Raw genomic sequence first — 21394 nt, 5'->3', positions numbered from 1 at the left:
TGAAAGAGGAAATTGAGATTAACACAGTAACAGTGGGGGATTTTAACACCCCACTTACACCAATGGACAGATCGTCCACACAGAAAATTAATAAGGAAACACATGCTTTAAATGACACAATAAATCAGCTTGATTTAAGAGATATATATCAGACATTACATCCAGAAGCAGCAGATTACACATTCTTCTGAAGTGCACATGAAACATTCTCCAGGATAGATCACATTTTGGGTCACAGATCAAGCCTTGGTAAATTTAAGAAAATTGAAATCATATCAAGCTTCTTTTCTGACCACAACGCTTTGAGATTAGAGATCAATTACAGGAAAAATCTGTAAAAAACACTAACACATAGAAGCTTCACAATATGCTATTAAATAAACAAGAGATCACTGAAGAAATCAAAGAGAAAATAAAAAAAAATACCTAGAGACAAATGACAATGAAAACATAATGATCCAACACCTATGGGAATGCAGCAAAGGCAGTTCTGAGAGGGAAATTTACAGCAAAAGAATCCTACCTCAAGAAACAAGAAACATCCCAAATAAACAATCTAACCTTACACCTATAGAAACTAGAGAAAGAAGAGCAAACAAAACCGAAAGTTAGTAGATGAAGAGAAATCATAAAGATCGAGCAGAAATAAATGAAACAGAAACAAAGAAAACAATAGCACAAATCAATAAAAGTAAAAGCTGGTTCTTTGAGAGATAAATAAAATCGATAAACGTCTAGTAAGATTCATCAAGAAAATGGATGAGAACTCAAATCAATAAAATTAGAAATGAAACAGGAGAAGTTACAATGGACACCGCAGGGGAAAAAAAAAAAAAACACCACTAGAGACTACTACAAGCAACCATATGCCAATGAAATGGACAACCTGGATGAAATGGACAGATTCTTAGAAAGGTATAACCTTCCAAGACTGAATCAGGAAGACATAGAAAATATGAACAGGCCAATCAGAAGTAATGAAATTGAAACTGTGATTAAAAATCTCCCAACAAACAAAAGTCCAGGACCAGGTGGCTTCACAGATGAATTCTATCAACCATTTAGAGAAGAGCTAACACCCATCCTTCTCAAGCTCTTCCAAAAAATTGCAGAGGAAGGAACACTCCCAAATGCGTTTTGTGAGGCCACCATCACCCTGATACCAAAACCAGACAAAGATACTATAAAAAAAGAGAATTACAGACCAATATCACTGATGAACTTAGATGCAAAAATCCTCAACAAAATACTAGCCAACAGAATCCAACAACACATTAAAAGGATCATACACCATGATCAAGTGGGGTTTATCCCTGGAATTCAAGGATACTTCAAAATATGCAAATCAACCAATGTGATACACCATATTAACAAATTGAATGATTAAATCCACATGATCATCTCAATAGCTGAAGAAAAAGCTTTTACCAAAATTCAACACCCATTTATAATAAAAACTCTCCAGAAGGTGGGCATAGAGGGAACCTACCTCAACCTAATAAAGGCCATATATGACAAACCCACAGCAAACATCATTCTCAATGGTGAAAAACTACAAGCATTCCCTCTAAGATCAGGAACAATACCCTCTCCACTTCTATTCAACATAGTTTTGGAAGTCCTTGCGACAGCAATCGGAGAAGAAAAATAAACATAATGAATCCAAATTGGAAAAGAAGTAAAACTGTCACTGTTCGCAGATGACATGAGACTATACAAAGAAAGTCCTAAAGATGCCACCAGAAAGAAAACTACTTGAGCTAATCAATGAATTTGGCAAAGTTGCGGGATACAAAATTAATACACAGAAATCTCTTGAATTTCTATACACTAAAATGAAAGATCAGAAAGAGAAATTAAGGAAACAATCCCATTCACCACTGCAATAAAAATAATAAAATCCCTAAGAATAAACCTAACCAAGGAGGTAAAAGAACTGTACTCAGAAAACTATAAGACACTAATGAAATAAATCAAAGAAGACACAAACAGATGGAGGGACATACCATGTTCTTGGATTGGAAGAATCAACATTGTGAAAATGACTATACCACCCAAAGCAATTTACAGATTCAATGCAATCCCTATCAAATTACCATTGGCATTTTTCACAAAACTAGAACAAGAAATTTTACGATTTGTATGGAAATGCAAAAGAACCCAAATAGCCAAAGCAATCTTGAGAAGGAAAGACGAAGTTGGGTGAATCAGGCTTCCTGACTTCAGGCTATACTATAAGGCTACAGTGATCAAGACAATATGGTACTGGCACAAAAACAGAAATATAGATCAATGGAAAAGGACAGAAAGCCCAGAGATACACTATGGTCAACTAATCTATGACAAAGGAAGCAAGGATATACAGTGGAGAAAAGGCAGCCTTTTCAATGAGTGGTGCTGGGAAAACTGGACAGCTACATCTAAAAGAATGAAATTAGAACACTCCTAAACACCATACACAAAAAAATACTCAAAATGGATTAAAGACCTAAATTTAAGCCCAAACACTATAAAACTCCTGGAGGAAAACATAGGAAGAACACTCTTCGACATAAATAACAGCAAGATCTTTTTTGATCCACCCCCTAGAATAATGGGAATAAAAACAAAAATAAATAAGTGGGACCTAAGGAAACTTCAAAGCTTCTGCACAGCAAAGGATACCATAAGTAAGATGAAAAGACAACCCTCATAATTGGAGAATATATTTGCAAATGAATCAACAGACAAAGGATTAATCTCCAAAATATATAAACAGTTCATGCAGCTCAATACCAAAAAAACAAACAACCCAATCAAGAAAGCAAACATCCCAATCAAAAATATGGGCAGAAGACCTAAATAGGCATTTCTCCAAAGAACACATATGGATGGCCAAGAGGCCTATGGAAAGCTGCTCAACATCACTAATTATTAGAGAAATGCAAATCAAAACTGCTATGAGGTATCACCTCACACCGGTTAGATTGGGCATCATCAGAAAATTGACAAACAGTAAATGCTGCAGAGGATGTGGAGAAAAGGGAACTCTCTTGCACTGTTGGTGGGAATGTAAATTGATACGGCCACTATGGAGAACAGTATGGAGGTTCCTCGCAAAACTAAAAATAGAGTTACCATATGACCCAGTAATCCCACTACTGGGCATATACCCAGAGAATACCATAATTCAAAAAGACACATGCACTCCAATGTTCATTGAAGCACTATTTACAGTAACCAGGACATGGAAGCAACCTAAATGTCCATCAACAGATGAATGGATAAAGAAGATGTGGTACATATATACAATGGAATATTTCTCAGCTGTAAAAAGCAATGATACTGGGACATGTGTAGAGACATGGATGGACCTAGAGACTGTCATACAGAGTGAATTGAGTCAGAAAGAGAAAAACAAATATTGTATATTAACACATATATGTGGACTATAGAAAGATGGTACGAATCAACCGGTTTGCAAAGCAGAAATAGAGACACAGATGTAGAGAACAAACATATGGGCACCAAGTGAGGAAAGCGGGGAGGGTTGGGGGTAAATGAATTGGGAGATTGGGATACCAAATTGTAAACTCTAAATAGATGCAATTTATTGTATGTTAACAGTATCTCAATAAAAGTTCTTAAAAAATAAATATTGAAATTAGAGAATATTCAGAATGACTTCGAGATACCCTTAGATTTTATCAATATGGAAAAAAACTCTGGGAATTTTAGTCAAAGAGAAGAGCTAGCTTATCTACCTTGCTTCCAACTTCAATGTGGCACAGTTCAAAATTTTCTGAGATACATTTCCAGCACATGCAATGGGTTTCTACACATGACATTTAATTTTTATTAATAACTATGTGCCTAAGAATGTGTGCAGATAAGCATGACTAATTCAAATTTTTATGTTTTATTCAAATTTTAATACTTTGTTGCCCAAGTTGCAAAAAAAAGTTAGGATTTTTATTATAATGGAATGACATTTTTAGGTTATTTTGGAGAAAATTATATTTTTTACAGAATTCTTACCATATGGATGAGTTTTAATGACTATAATATATATTATGTTAATGACATTAATTAACCCAATTTATAGGACCAAGTCAAACTTTATTTTCTGTTTCCAACTTTTTACTTAAAAAAAGTCAAGCATACAGATTTCAAAGCCTGTTCAATGAATATGTATATACCCTTTATGTGAATTCACTGTTACTTTTGTCACCTTTGCTTTACCACTCTGTCTATATATCTACATATTAATGTCATTTGTTGAATCATTTGAGATTAAGTTAGAGACATGCTGACTATTCACTGCTAAATATTTCAGCATGTATTAATACTTCCTAAGTAAAAGGACATTCTAGTACATAATCATAACTTTATCAAATTTAGAATGTTAAAATTGATACAATAGTGTTATCTAATTCCATACTCAAAATTTTTCCAAATATCCCAATAATGTTTTCATAGCATTTTCTCCTGATCTAAGATCATACATTGCATAGATCTTTTTAATTACCTTTAATCTAAAATTGTTTTCCAGCTTTTGCTGTTTTTTGACACTGGCTTTTTTGAAAAGTGCATGAAGTTATTTTGTAGAGTATCACTCAAGTTGGGTTTATTATTTTCTCATAAATATATTCAAGTTATTTTTGTGATGTTATGCCAAATTAAACTTTTAATCTTAGTATTTAAAATCCCTTGTTAACCATTTTCTCTTCCGCACCCTTGACCTACATCTATCCAACCTTCTTTTTTTCATAAATCTCTTAGAAAGTTCCTTGTTTTCTCCCATACATTTTACTCATGATGTCCCCAATACATAGAATGATTTATTTTTTCCAAATGTAACCCCATTTCTTCAGGGCCAGATTACAATGCACATTTTCATATAAACCTTCTCTAACTCCATCTTTTTCTATTTCTTTCTTAAATTTTCCTTTTCTTTTTGCATTTATACATATATGCATGCCAAGTTTAAACTGTTTTATCATGCACATGCTTTGATTCCTGTCCACTTCTTTAAGTCTTTCCTCTCCAATTTGGTTTTACGTCCTTCAAGGGCAAGGGCCATGCCTTTTACATCTTTTATTTCCTTCACTTTACCAGGCCCATCTTTTTGGTAGATGAATGAATCTATCATATGATACCAACTGATATGTGCATTTTCAATTTTAAATGGAGTGTCTCCAATGCTTATACAAGAATTACTGCAAACATTCTTACATATAAATATAATGCTCCTTTTTATGCTTACCCTGAAGAGTTTGGGATTAAAAAAATAAGCAAGTCAGATGAAATCAACAATTTTGAAGATGCTTTTGAAGGATCCTTTTATTTGGTAATAATTGACCAAGTTCCTCATGTATACTATATATTTAGACATATGTTTTGTTCTATTTCAGTTTTTTGATCATTTGCTGGCAGGCATAGAAGACATATCAGGACACTGGGGGCAATATTACTGGAAAGACAAGTGAGAATTTGCTAAAAGTATGCTTGTGTACATGTATAGAAAAATGGAAATGAGCGAATATCTCTTTCTGTATGTTTCTGTTGGGAATAGTTAAGATTTACTCATCTACATGTTTTAAAAAAATGACAGCTGAAAAACAAAGATCCTTTTTTTCTTTTTCTTATCATGAAGGACATGATTGACACCACGTCCAGACCCCAAAATTAAACTGTGTGCCATAAAATTCTCACACCCCCTTCTTTTGGGGGGGAGGGAATATTATGCACATTTCCAGAGAAAGGGATTTTACATTGGATCATGTTACTATCCTAATTAAAATTTCTAATACATTGTCACTTAAAAAGTATCCAAACTTTTTATCTCAGTTTACAAATATGACTACTGTTAGCTTTCCTTCCACATCTCATTCTATTCTCTCTGCCACATACTACACTGTAGCCATGTTGTACTTCCTGTCTGTTTAACACATGAAGTTCAGCACATTTTTACCTTAAAGCCTTTATGTAGTATTCCCTGTGGCTTGAAAGCTCTTCCACCTGATTTTTGCATGCCTAGTACCTTCGTGTCATTTAAGCCTTGGCTAAAATTTCATGTCTGCAAATGGCTCTTCCCTTACTACTCAATCATTCTCTATTATATCAGTGTACTGTAATTACCTGAAAAACATATAGCTCTCTGATATTTTAATGTCTTATTTATTAAATAAAATTTTATATTAATTTGAAAATATAATTCATATAAATATATCATTATTCTTATTGTATGTTTCTCTTCAATTAAAATATAAGTGGCAAAAGGGCAGAGACCTTGTCTGCACAGTTAAGTTCTGTAATTGCATCACTTAGAAAAGCTCCTTCCACATAATAGGTACCCAACAAATATTTTTGAATAAGTAAATGAATGACTGACTGAATCATAAAAGGTGTATTTTTAATGCTGATATTAAATCTAGTGCTAGATTTTAAATCCAAATGTTTAAACTATTCTAAATTATGATCTACTCCTTAGTGCCCTGGTAATAACACATAGTAAAATCTGCTGCTTCAGCCTAGATTCCTTGCAGGAGCTGTGTAAAAAAAACAGATATGGTTTTAGCAGCAAACACTTGGCACAAGTTGTAGAGTTGATACTTTCTCAACGGGCTTTTTATGTCACCTTCCAGGAGATATGTTTTCTAAGTTGAAGTTAAGGTCAGAGAACCAAGAGAAATTATAATAGTGGTCACCCTCAAAGCAAGTTTATTTTAAACTCTGATAAAGAATAAATTAATTTATCCTTCTTATAAATGCAAAAGATCTAACAAAAATTAGTCTTTTCCACATGTTTGATTTGGATGCTTGTTTTTGATTATAGAAAAAGGATGTAAACCATGAATCAGACTATTTACACTTATCATCTTGCCCTTCCTGATAATTCAAACAGCCATGCAATTAAATGTTTTTTTCACAGTAAATAGTTTGAGCTAATTTTCTCGCTTTCTTTTTGAGTATGTTCCATGTGGTTTTATGCAGTGACTTTTGTCTGTGGAAGAGCGATACAAACAGACTTCAAAATCTTCATGGTTACATAGATTTGGGTTATCTCCTTTCCTTCTTCTCTTTGCTCTCACATATTCTGTACAAATATCCTCCTCCTCTAAAATATTTCTACCAAGCCCCATAAGTTTCTGGGTCTGATTTTTTTCATTGATAAAAATTGTTATTTAATGTTCTACAGTTTTGTTTTGTTTTTCTGATACTGCCAGCTACTGTCTTCCTGAGAAAATTTCAGGTTGACAACTTGAGTCTAGAATCAAGGTGGCCTTAGACTTCTGGAGCATCAGAAAGTGCCTTTTAATATATAAACATTTGAAAAGCAAGTAGACTCAGGAAAATATTTAAGATTATGGTACAGTTTTTTTTTTAATATGAACTTGACCATAAATTTATATTTAGCTGAACATTTTCTCTCAGGTGTTGTGAAACTGTGGCTTAACATGATTTATTTTTCATTTTGTGAGTTTACTGTGTGAGTTTAAATTCAGACTCCCTAAGCAAACACTTAACATTCATTGAAATAAACTACATAAGCCCTCTTCTTTCAATGGCCTTCTCTGAAATATAGACCCTACTTGGCCAATATTTCTGTCTTTGGTGCAAAGGTTTTTTTCTTCATAGTTTGTGTTTCCCTTGCCTTGGTTGACATTAGTGGGATAAATCTAAAATTTCAATTTCCTAATAAAGACATATTTGAAATTAGTAAGAATTTCTTATAAGTTTTTCCCTCTTTACACCATCGATTGTTTTTTTCCATTTAAACAAAGTACATTTGGAACAGGCAGTGGGTGAACCAGTTCTGGGACCTTCTAGCCAGAGTATAAATGTACTAAAAATTGTAGTAGTTTGTTGGAATTTTTATTTTATTTTTTTCTTGAACAGATTGGAGTATTTCAACAGCAAGTATCTGCAGAAGATTTTGCTCAGAGAATATGACCAGCCCAAATCAAGCATTGTGCTTCTTTATGAAAAGCTTGAAAGAAAACATGCCATTGAACTAGCAGAAGCAGGCCAGTTAATACACACACCATCTAGTATACCTTTGCTGTAAGTGTGTGTGTGTGTGTGTGTATGCGTGCACATGCATATGTTTGTGCATGTTTGTGTGTTTCCATTGGTTAGAGAGATATCACAAAAAGTTACACAATTATTTAAAGTTCATTCCTTTTAAAGCACAGTTGTCTTTCCTTGCATCAACTCCTGGGAAAATACAAAGAACTCAGATAAAATGGAGAATGTTTGTTTGAGTACCACAGGCTACATTGTTTAGCATACAGCGGTGAACAAAGCTTAGTGAAATAAATTCTGTATATGAAACTCTAGCTTCTGAAACTTTAAAAAAGGTTATCTCTCTTTTAAGAAGTACATGTTTGTATTTTTATTTCATTTAAAGACTCAGGTAAAGTGATTTATCATTAACTTTTCAACTAAAGTTAAGGACTGAACTAAGTGTTAAAATGTATTTAGTTTTTCTTTTTTCTTTTGCTGGGGAGAATCAATAGAGAAAAAATATAATTTGGAGGTTGTCTTGCTGTAGATCTTTAGACAATTGTTAGGAGACAGTTGTAGAGAGAGCTTAAAAAGGGAAACTATAACAAAGGGGAAGTAATAAAGGAAGAAAAGAATACTACTATAAGTAATTATTTAGTGTATTTGGTGTTTGAGGAGGAATTAGTCTTTTCCTGCATCATGAGATGTTGAGGGGGGAGGTTCTTTTTATTAAATTTTTATAGAATTTTAAAAATCCTTTAAGAATAATTTGTTTTAATGGGTATGAGGTAACTGTAGTTGCATGTTTAGCTTAGGACAAAAGGATTAACTAACATTCTTGGACCCATCATTCTCAACCAGCAAGTAGTTGATTTGACAGGAATACCTTTCAGCAGTGGATAACTCATTTCTGTATTCTACATTCAAAAGTCAAGACCTCAAAATTTAGCTTTTTTTTAAATAATAACTGGCTAGAACACTATTGCAGCCCTTAGTCATATATTGTATGTATTGACATGGAACTATAACCAGGACACAATGTTGATTAGAATCAGAAGGTTGAAAGATAGAAAGTATAACATGATCATTTTTCATAGAAAATATAATTTATATACATGTCTGTATATGTGCATAAAAATTCTAAAAATGGATATACCAAGAGTTAATTGTAATTTTCTCTAAGTAATAAGATTACTTGATTTTTGTATTATTCTTTATATTTTCATATATTTTTGGTGTATGTATATATTAATTTTATAACCAGAAAAAAACTGTAAAGGCATCGAGGAAAGGAAATTGTTAAAATGGAAAGCAAAACAGAACTTAAGGTAAAAATAAAAAAAAAAATCCCAAACTCCACAGTGTAAGAATGGGAATCCTCTGGGTTCCAAACAATTGACTGAAATCAAGGGATGCCTTTTCAAGAATAAGTTAGCAAATGGAAACTGGAATAGGATATCAAAATATAGTACAAATAATTTTTGTTTTAAAAGATTATTAATTAGAATAGAACATAATTTTTTCATTGTTGAGTTTTGACTTGCCTTTTTAAAGTGAACTGCACCAGGTGACCTACTGAAGTATTTTCTGCTATAAAATATTTCTGCTATTATCTCAGCTGGATCTTTGTATTAGGTAAGGGTGTACTGGCTACAAGAAGAAAAGATAGATGAGTAACAATTTTATTCTGTAAATCATTGAATATATTAGGCTTTGGACATATTTAGGAATATTGGTATATTTTCTTTTTTTTTCAGATCTTTATTGGAGTATAATTGCTTTACAATGTTGTGTTAGTTTCTGCTGTACAACAAAATGAATCAGCTATATTTATACATATATCCCCATATCCCCTCTTGAGCCTCCCTCTCACCCTCTCTATCCTACCCCTCTAGGGGTGGGATATATGTGGGATAGTGTATATATGTGAAAAAGAAATTAAGGAAACACTCCCACTTACCATTGCAACAAAAAGTAAAATAATCCTGCAATGGTAAGTTCGAGTGTTTCCTTAATTTCTCTTCCTGATTTTTCGGTGTTAGTGTATAGGAGAATGGACTTGAGGACACTGTTGGGGGGGCAAAGGGGAAGTTGGGACGAAGTGAGAGAGTAGCATGGACATATATACACTACCAAATATAAAATGGATAGCTAGTGGGAGGCTGCTGCATAACAGGGAGATTAACTCAGTGATTGATGATGACTTAGAAGGGTAGAATAGGGATAGTGGGAAGGAGCCGTGGGAGGAAGAGGATATGGGGATATATGTATAAATGCAGCTGATTCACTTTGTTGTACAACAGAAACTGGCACAACAGTGTAAAGCAATTATACTCCAATAAAGATCTAAAAAAAAAAAGAATAAAATACCTAGGGAAAAACCTATCTGAGGAGGCAAAAGACCTGTAGGCAGAAAACTATAAGACACTGATAAAATAAATCAAAGACAATACAGATGGAGAGAAGATATACCATGTTCTCGGATTGGAAGAATCAACATTGTGAAAATGACTATACTACCCAAAGTATTTTTTATTAAGCCAGGTACATGTAATCAAAACACAGTTAAGAGCTAAATATAAATTTGATATATTTGAGTAGTATATATAGCAATTCTGATTAATTCAGGACCCTACATGTGAATTCCATTTTATATAAATCACACAAATTGGCTCTCATCATTGTCTGAAATAACCACAGAAATATTGACATTTCCCTTTGATTTAATAATATAATTTTGGCATTAATATTAGGATAAGAAGTATGCTAAATATTTAGGAATTTATAAGCCTTTATTAATGATAATGTTTTATAATTTAGATGGAGACTAAAGCTTTAATAGAATAATTATCATAAAAATATTGTTGTATGTTTGTATACATAGGAAAATTCTATTCAACTATCATTAGATAGTAGCATACATAAGAGAAATCTCAAGCCACTTCGTGCCTATTAAGATGGCTATTAAAAAAAAAACAGAATATAGCAATTGTTGGGCAGATTGTGCTGAGAATAGAAAGCTTGTACATTTTTGTTTGGGATGTAAAATGGTAGAGCCGCTATGGAAGATGATACAGTGATTCTGCAAAAAAATTAAATGTAGAATTACCATATGATCTAGCAATTCCACTTCTGGCTATTTACCCCAAAGAAGTGAAAGCAGAGACTTGAACAGATATTTGTACACCCTTGTTCATAGCAACATTATTTACAGTAGGCAAAATGTAGAAGTGACCTAAGTGGCCACTGACAAATGAGTGGATAAACAAAATGTGGTATATGCATACAATGGAATATTATTCAACCTTAAAAAGGAAAGAAATTTTAACAATGCTACAACACAGGTGAACCTCAAAGACATTGTGCCAAGTGAAAGAAGCCAGTTACAAAAAGATAAATAATGTATGATTCCACTTACATGAGGTACCTAAAATAGGTAAATTCATAGACAGAAAGTAGAATGGTGGTTTCCAGGGCTAGGGGAAGGTGAGAATTGGTAATTATTGTTTAATGAGTACAGAGTTTCAGTTGGGGAAAATAAAAAAGTTCTAATGATGGATGATGGTGATGGTTGCAGAGAACTATGAATATATTTAATGCAACTGAACTGTGCCCTTAAAAATGCTTAAAATCAAAAATGAAAAATCTCAAAAGCTATTTGAAATGCTAGTATGAAACAGCATAATTCTGACACCTGGTCTCAGTTATCATAGTTAAATTGATTTTCCATTTTCCTTGCATAATGATTGAACAAAGTACTTTAACTTAAATTTCTATATCTTTATTAAAGCCATTTTGAGGAAGTACTATCAATACTGTATACATACTTATTTGGTTGTATATAAAGTAAACAGTGGTATAGATTATAAAAATTTTAGTACTCAGAAACAGAACTTTCCTTTGAAATATTTTTAGCCCAATATTGAGATAAAGGGGCTTAAAGTAGAAATTCCCTGAATGTCTGAATTTTCTACCCTTGAAGTTCAGATTTCTTCTTTTCAATGAGGCTTTCTACATTCTTCCCTCTCCACTTCACCCTCAATTGGCCTTTCAGACCACCTTTCTAATGCATCTATTGATAGTTTACCTTTTATGAATGTATTTATGGAATTTGTATATTTATGTATTGAATGCGTATAACAAATCCAGGTACATTTTTTTGCAGCCACAGTCATGGAACAACCAAGTCAGTCCCATCCCCAGCACCTCTCCATCAAGGCCTTATGTATAATATTCAAGAGATACTAACCACAAACCTTTATAAAATCAGGAGAGTGGTAAGATTTTTTTCAGTACATACTACTTTGTCACTCAAATGAAATAAATCTATATACTTTTCTTTTTATAGTTCCAAATGAACATTTTCCCCATATACATCACAGCATAAGTGAAATGAGAAGTCAGTGTTTAAGCCACAATTCAAACTTATTGTTCATAAGAAAGTGCTTTAATATTTTCTGTTTAATTGCCAGTGCAGTGCATTACATGATGTACAAGAGTCCTGAGAGATGATGGCATTTTCTTAAGTATACTTTATTTTTTTTTACAGTAAACCCTATTCTATTTAGCATATTACAAAAATTGGCTATTTAATTAGTAACTTATTTTTGGTTACTAGAGAGCCACCAAATTCCAAATTTTTAAAGGTTTAGACTTATTATAAAATAGACCTAATACATCTAGATTGAAGAGTATGTAATATTTCTTCAATCATTCAGAAATCTGAAAATTTCTAAGCAAATTAGAATCCTATCTTTTTCCTTAGTCAATGAAAAAAAAATCTTGTCTCTAGGTGTGTAGGTGCGGTCTCATTTTGAAATATAAAAGTTGACTTTTAGGTTAGAAACAGCCTGAGAGGTCATTGGTGTTAAGACAATTTTTGTCTGTGTGTATTGCAACCCTGTAAAAAGAAATGTAATGGAAATGTCAGTTAACATAAATGTCAAAATCATTCTGTTACTGTGTGGTTGAGAGGCTTAGAGAACAAAACTCAATAAATATGAAAAACACTGAGCTCTTGAGGAAAACGCTGAAAAATAGAGTAATAAACATCTAATAATAATAAATGAATTCTACTCTTTTAATGCAAGCTTGCACATGATCCAAATTATTTTATCAGAATGGCATAACAATATATCTTTGTTCCCTGGGTTTCTTATTTTTAAATACTACTTATTATATTAGAGTATGAAGTAATTATTATCTTCAATGTGTTGTAAACAAATCTGTCTATATGCAGACTCATTTTAAATAATTCTGTATAGTTTTTTCCAGTTTTATTGAGATATAATTGACATACAGAGCTTTATAATTTAAGGTGTACAGCATAATGATTTCACATGTACATCATGAAATGATTAGTGCAATAGATTTAATAAACATCCATTATCTCATATAGATACTACATTAAAAAATAGAAAAATATTTCTTCCTTGTGATGAGAACTCTTAGGATTTACTCTCTTAACTTTTATTTATAAGGTACAGCAGTATGTATGTATCATGTTGTACATTACATCCCTAGTACTTATTTATATTATAACTGAAGTTTCTACTTTTTGACTGCCTTCATCCAATTCCTGCTCCTCCCACCTTTGCCTCTGGTAACCACAAATCTGATTGCTTTTTCTATGAGTTTGTTTCTTTCTTTCTTTCTGAAGTATAATTGACTTACATTGCAGTTATTTCCTTGTAAACAACATAGGGGTTTGATATGTGTATACATTTCAAAATAATTACCGTTATAAGTCTAGTTACCATCTATCACCATACAAAGGTATTACATAACTATTGACTGTATTATCCACACTGTATATTTTATACCTATGACATTTATTTTGTAATTGAAAGTTTGTACCTCTTAATCTCTTTCATCTATTTCTCTTCTCCCTCCATTTCTTTCCCCTCTGGCAACCATCTGTTTGTTCTCTGTATCTATGACTCCATTTCTGTTTTTTTTTTTGTTGTTGTTGTTGTTGTTCATCTGTTTTGCTTTTTAGATTCCACATATAAGTGAAATCATAGTGTTTGGATTTGTTCATCTGTCTTATTTCTCTTAACATAATAGCCACTAGGTTTGACCATGTTGCTGCAAATGACAAGATTTTATTCTCTTTAATGGCTGTGTAATATTCCATTTTATATAATGCTACAATGAACATTGGTGTGCATATATCTTTTTGTATTAGTGTTTTTATTTTTTTCAGATAAATACCCAGAAGTGGAATTTCTGGATCATATGGTCATTCTATTTTAAAATTTTTTAGGAATCTCCATACTGTTTTCCATAATGGCTCCACCAATTTACATTCCCACTAACAGTGCACAAGGATTTCCTTTTCTCTATATCATTGCCAACAGTTGTTATTTGTAATCTTTTTGTTAATAGCCATTCTGACAGGTGTGAGGTGATATCTCATTGTGGTTTTGATTTGCATTTCCCTGATGATTAGTGATGTTGGGCATCTTTTCACGTGCCTGTTGGCTGTTTGTCTTTGGAAAAATGTCTGTTCAGGTCCTCTGCCCAATTTTTAATCAGGTTGTTTGTTTTTATGATGCTGAGTTGTATGAGTTCTTTGCATATTTTGGATATTAACCCTTGTCAGTTATATCATTTTGTCCAATTTCCTTTTGTTATAATCTTCTAGTTTTATTCCATTGTTGTCAGAAAAGACACTTGAAAATGAATTCCATGTTGTTAAATTTGTTAGGACTCTTTTTCATCTAGCATGTGATCTATCCTTGAGAATTTTTCATAGGCACTTGAAAAGAATTTGTATTCTGCTGATATTGTGTGGAATGTTCTGTATAGATTTATTAGGGTCATTTGATTGATAGTGTTTTTTAAGCCTGCTGTTTTCTTATTGATTTTCTGTCTGGGTGATCTGTCCATTGCTGTAAGTATTGAATTGAAGTTTTGTACTTTTTTTTTGGTATTGCTATCACTATCTCTCTTGAAGTGTGTCAATGTTTACTATAATATAGGTGCTTTGATGTTGGGTACATATATATTTATAATTGTTATATCTTCTTGTTGAATTGACCCTTTTGTCATTACATAATAAAATTCTTTGTATCTGTGACAATTTTTTAAAGTCTGTATTTGCTGATATAAGTAAAGCCACCCCATATCTCTTTTGGTTACTAGTTGCATGAAATATATATTTCCATCCTTCCACTTTCAGCCTATGTGTATCCCTAAATCTAATGTGGGTGTTTTTTAGATAGCATATAGTTCAGGCTTTTTTTCAGCCACTCTGCATCTTTTGACATAGAGTGAGTTTAGCCTATTTACATTTAAAATAATTATTGATAGTTAAGGACTTACTATTGACATTTTGTTAATTATTTTTCATCTGCTTTGTAGTTCTCTTATTCTTCTCTTCTTTATTCATGGTTTCAAATTTTTTTGTAGTGATATGATTTGATTCTCTTCTCTTTGTTTTTTGTGTATCTGTTACAGGATTTTTTCTTTGTTGTTACAATGAAACTTGCACCAAACATCTTATAATAGACTATTTTATGCTCATTAAAAACTCACCTTCAATATCCTTAAAAAGCTCAACACTATACTCTTGTCCTCCACATTTCATATTACTGATGTTAGAGTTTAATTTTTTTCATGCAAAGTTACACTTGTATTAATTTTATCTAATGACATCATCTCATAACTCTACCAATTTCTTTGCATGTCTGCTGCTGGTGACTGTATGAGAAGATTGTTACAGAGGAAAGTTTGCTCTATGCTTCCTTTCACCAAATGAAATTCTGTTCTGTGACACCAGAGCTGCAGATAATGCTTTCTTGAGGTGGGATTGAAACTGAGTAGTTTCTCCAGAGCCTTGGCAATAAATGAGAGATTTAGAATTTGAAGCAGAAATTTTCCACTTTCATAGTATTTTGTTCTACAAAGGATGGTTTTCCTTGATTTGTGGAACTAGTCATTTCTCAGTTGAATTGGAAAAGAAATGAAAAATTATGGAGAACCTAAAAACTAATTGAAGCAGTCATTTTTTTAACACTGCTAACAAAATTTTCATGGTTAATTTGTAGTTTGCCTTCTTTCAACTTTTTAAATTTGTCCTGAAGTATTTCTTTTTTAAAGCTCTTTATTGGAATATAATTGCTTTACTCTGTTGTGAAAGTTTTTGAGGTACACAAAAGTGAATCAGCTGTATTTATATATATAGTCCCATATCCCCTGCATCCCATGACTCCCTGCCACACCCCCTATCCTGGCCCTCTAAGTCATCTCCCATTATTGAGTTTGTCTCCCTATGTTATGCAGCAACTTCTCACTGGCTATTTTACATTTGGTACTGTATATACATCAATGCTACTCTGTCACTTCATCCCAGCTTCCCCTTTGGCCCCCCCACCCTGTGACCTCAGGTCCATTCTCTACATCTGCATCTTTACTCTTGCCCTGTCACTGGGTTCATCAGTACCATTTTTTTCAGATTACATATATATGAGTTAGCATACAGTATTTGTTTTTCTATTTCTGGCTTAATTCACTCGGTATGACAGACTCAAGGTCCATTCACCTCACTACAAATAACTCAATTTCATTGTTTTTATGGCTGAGTAATATCCCATTGTATATATGTGCCACATCTTCTTTATCCATTCATCTGTTGACGGGCATTTAGGTTGCTTCATTGTCCTGGCTATTGTAAATAGTGCTGTTATGAACCTTCTGGTACATGTTTCTTTTTGGATTATGGTTTTCTCTGGGTATATGCCCAGGAGTGGGATTGCTGGGTCATATGGTAGTTTCATTTTTATTTTTTAAGGAACCTCTATACTGTTTTCCATAGTGGCTGTACCAACTTACATCCCCACCAACAGTGCAGGAGAGTTCCCTCTTCTCCACACCCTCTCCAGCATTTATAGCTTCTAGACTGTTTGATGAAGGCCACTCTGTCAGGAGTGAGGTGATAACTCAGTGTGGCTTTGACTTGCATTTCTCTAATGATTAGTGATGTTGAGCATCTTTTCATGTGTTTGTTAGCCATCTGCATATCTTCTTTGGAGAAAATGTCTATGTAGTTCTTCTGCCCATTTGTGGATTGGGTTATATGTTTTTTTGGCATTAAGCTTCATGAGCTGCTTATATATTTTGGAGATTAATCCTTTGTCCATTGCTTCATTGGCAAATATTTTCTCCCATTCTGAGGGTTGTCTTCTTGTCTTGTTTATGGTTTCTTTCACTGTGTAAAAGTTTTTATGTTTCATTAGGTCTCATTTGTTTATTTTTTATTTTATTTCCATGATTCTAGGAGGTGGATCAAAAAGGATCTTGCTTTGATTTATGTCATAGAGTGTGCTGCCTATATTTTCCTCTAAGAGTTTCATAGTGCCTGCCCTTCCATTTAGGTCTTTAATCCATTTTGAGTTTACTTTTGTGTATGGTGTTAGGAAGTGTTCTAATTTCATTCTTTTACATGTAGCTGTCCAATTTTCCCAGCATCACTTCTTGAAGAGGCTGTGTATTTTCCATTGTTTATTCCTGCCACCTTTGTCAAAGATAAGGTGCCCATATGTGTGTCAGTTTATCTCTGGGCTCTCTATTGTGTTCTATTGGTATATATTTCTGTTTTAGTTCCAGTGCCATACTGTCTTGATCACTGTAACCTTGTAGTATAGTTTGAAGTCAGGGAGTCTGATTCCTCCAGCACCATCTTTCCTTCTCAAGATTGCTTTGGGTACCCTGGGTCTTTTGTGTTTCCATATAAATCATAAAATTTCTTATTCTAGTTCTGTGAGAAATGCCATTGGTAATTTGATAGATATTACATTGAATCTGTAAATTGCTTTGGGTAAGATATTCATTTTCATAATATTGATTCTTCAAATCAAAGGACATTGTATGCCCCTCCATCTGTTTGTATTGTCTTTGATTTCTTTCATCAGTGTCTTATAGTTTTCTGCATACAGGTCTTTTGCCTCCTTAGGCAGGTTATTCCTAGGTATTTTATTCCTTTTGTTGCAATGGTAAATGGGATTGTTTACTTAATTTCTCTTTCTGATCTTTCATTGTTAGTTATAGGAATGCAAGAGATTTCTGTGCATTAATTTTGTATCCTGCTACTTTACTAAATTCATTGATTACTGCTAGCAGTTTTATGGTTGCATCATTAGGGTTTTCTATGTACAATATCATGTCATCTGCAAAGAGTGACAATTTTACTTCTATTCCAATTTGGATTCCTTTTATTTGCTTTCCTTCTCTGATTACTGTGGCTAAAAATTCTAAAACAATGTTGAATAATAGTGGTGAGATTACACACTTTTGTATTGTTCCTGTCCATAGAGGAAATGCTTTCATTTTTTCCCCTTTTAGAATGATGTTGGCTGTTGGATTGTCATATATGGCTTCTATTATGTACAGGTAGCTTCTTTCTATGTGCACTTTCTGGAGAATTTTTATCATAAATGAATGTTGAATTTTGTCAAAAGCTTTTTTTTGCATCTATTGAGATGATCATATGGTTTTTATCCTTCAATTTGTTAATATGATGGTTCACATTGATTGATTTCTGCACATTAAAGAATCCTTGCATTCTAGGTATAATGCCCACTTGATTATGGTGTATGATCTTTTTAATGTGCTGTTGAATTCTTTTTGCTAGTATTTTGTTGAGGATTTTTGCCTCTATATTCATAGTGATATTGGCCTTTAATTTTCTTTATTTGTGACATCTTTGTTTGGTTTTGGCATCAGGGTGATGGTGGCCTCGTGGAATGAGTTTGGGAGTATTCCTCCTTCTGCTATATTTTGGAAGAGTTTGAGAAGGATATGTGTTAGCTCTTCTCTAAGTGTTTGGTAGAATTCACCTGTGAAGCCATCTAGCCCTGTGCTTTTGTTTGTTGAGAGATTTTTAATCACAGTTTCAATTTCATTGCTTGTGATTTGTATGTGCATATTTTCTATTTCTTCCTGGTTCATTCTTGGAAGATTGTACTTCTCCAAGAATTTATCCATTTTTTCCAGGTTATCCAATTTATTGGCATATAGTTGCTTGTAATTGTCTCTCATGATCTTCTGTATTTCTGCGGTGTTGGTTTTTACTTCTTTTTCATTTCTAATTTTGTTGATGTGTTTCTTTTCCCTTTTTTTCCTGATAAGTCTGGCTAATGGTTTATCAATTTTATTTATCATCTTAAGGAACCAGCTTTTAGGTTTATTGATCTTTGCTATTGTTTCCTTCATTTCTTATTCATTTATTTCTGATCTAATCTTTATGATTTCTTTCTTTCTGTTTCCTTTGTTTTTTTTTTTTTTTTTTTTGCTGTTGTTGTTGTTTTTTTTTTTTTTTTCTCTAATTGTTTTAGGTGTAAGCTTAAGTTGTTTATTCAAAATTCTTCTTGCTTCTTGAGGTAGGATTGTATTGCTATAAGCTTCCCTCTTAGAACTGCTTTTGTTGCGTCCCATAGGTTTTGAGTCGTCGTGCTTTCATTGTCATTTGTTTCCAGGCATATTTTGATTTCATATTTGATTTCTGCAGCGACTTCTTTGTTGTTTAATAGTGTACTGTTTCACTTCCATGTGTTTGTATTTTTTGTTTTTTTTTCCCTGTAATTGATATCTAGTCTCATGTCGTGTGGTCGGTGAAGATGTTTGATATGATTTTAATTTTCTTGACTTTACTGAGGCTTGATTTGGGCCTGAAGATGTTATCTATCCTAGAGAATGTTCTGTGTGCACTTGAGAAGAAATTTTATTCTGTAGTTTTTGGGTAGAATGTCCAATAAATTTCAATTAAGTCAAGATGGTCTAACGTCTCTTTAAAGCTTGTGTTTCCTTATTTATTTTCTGTTTGTATGATCTGTCCATTAGTGTCAGTGAGCTGTTAAAGTCCCCTGCTATTATTGTGTTACTGCCGATTTCTCCTTTTATGGCTGTTAGCATTTGCTTTATGTAGTGAGATGTTCGCATGCTGGGTGCATAGATATTTACAATTGTTATATCTTCTTCTTGGATTGATCCCTTGATCATTATGGAGTGTCCTTCCTTATCTCATAATAGTTTTTACTTTAAAGTCTATTTTGTCTGATATTAGTATTACTACTTCAACTTTCTTTTGACTTCCCTTTGCATGCAATATCTTTCTCCATCTGCTTACTTTCAGTCTGTATATATTCCTAGGTATGGATTGGGTTTCTTGTAGAGAGCATATATAAGGGTCTTGTTTTGTATCCATTCATCCAGCCTGTGTCTTTTGACTGGAGCATTTAATCCATGTACATTTAAGGTAATTATTGACATGCATGTTCCTTTTACCATTTTCTTAATTGTTTTGGCTGTGTTTTTGTAGCTCTTTTCCTTCTCTTGTGTTTATTGCCTAGAGGAGTCCCTTCAGCAGTTGTTGTAAGGCTGGCTTGGTGCTGCTGGATTCTCTTAACTTATGCTTGTCTGTAAAGCTTTTTAGTTTTCTGACAAATCTGAATGAGGTTCTCACTGGGTAGTGTATTCTTGGCTGTATGTTCTTCTTTTTCAAGACTTTAGTTATTTCCTGCCACTCCCTTCTGGCCTGCAGTGTTTCTGCAGAGAGATCAGCTGTTGTCCTTATGGGTTTTCCCTTATATGTTATTTGTTGCTTTTCTCTTGTTGCTTTTAATATTTTCTCTTTGTGTTTAATTTTTGTTAGTTTGATTAATATGTACCTCGCTGTGTTTCTCCTTGGGTTTATTCTGTATGAGATTCTCTGCACTTTTTGACTTGGTGTACTATTTCCTTTCTCATGTGGGGGAACTTTTCCACCATAATCTTCTCAAATATTTTCTCGGACCCGTTCTTTTTTTTTCTTTTCTTCTGGGACGCCTATGATTCGAATGTTGGTACACTTAATGTTATCCCCGAGGTCTCTGACATTGTCTTCCATTCTTTTTATTCTTTTTTATTTTTCCTGCTCTGTGGCCATTATTTCTCCCTTTCTATCTTCCAACTCACTCATTCTTCTGCCTCAGTTATTCTGCTGCTTATACCATCTAGAGTATTTTTAATTTCATTTATTGTGTTGTTCATTACTGTTTGTTTGCTCTTTAGTTCTTCTAGGCCCTTTTAAATGCTTCATGTATTTTCTCTACTATGTTTTTGAGATTTTGGATGAAGTTTACTATCATTTTTCTGAATTCTTTTTCAGGCAATTTACCAATTTCTTCATGTATTTGGTCTTGTGGGTTTTTATCTTGCTCCTTTGCCTGCAAAGTGTTTCTTTGTTTTCTCATTTTGTCTAATTTATAGTATTTTCTGTCTCCTTTCCCTATGCTGCCTAGTAGTAATTCCTCTTATATTTGTTCTGTTTGGGTTGCAATGTTAAGCACTGGAGCTTGCTGGCCTTTGGTTGGATTTGGAGCTTGGTGTTGAGAATGAGAACTCTGGGGGATCCCTTGCTAATTAA

The 21394-nt window shown here is 33.1% G+C and overlaps 1 protein-coding gene across 1 annotated transcript in view; it reads left to right on the top strand.

Moving 5' to 3' along the window:
• LOC130841473 (sodium/hydrogen exchanger 2-like) overlaps positions 1-8050 on the top strand; it is a 70830-nt gene extending 62780 nt beyond the window's left edge. The window contains 2 exon segments of the mRNA XM_057717624.1: positions 5394-5464; positions 7882-8050. Of these exon segments, the coding sequence (XP_057573607.1) occupies positions 5394-5464; positions 7882-8050 (240 nt within the window).
• The last annotated feature ends 13344 nt before the right edge of the window (positions 8051-21394 follow it).

This window comes from Hippopotamus amphibius, chromosome X, assembly GCF_030028045.1.
Source record: "Hippopotamus amphibius kiboko isolate mHipAmp2 chromosome X, mHipAmp2.hap2, whole genome shotgun sequence".
Lineage (NCBI taxonomy): Eukaryota > Metazoa > Chordata > Mammalia > Artiodactyla > Hippopotamidae > Hippopotamus > Hippopotamus amphibius.
This window is presented reverse-complemented; position numbering and strand designations above follow the sequence as displayed.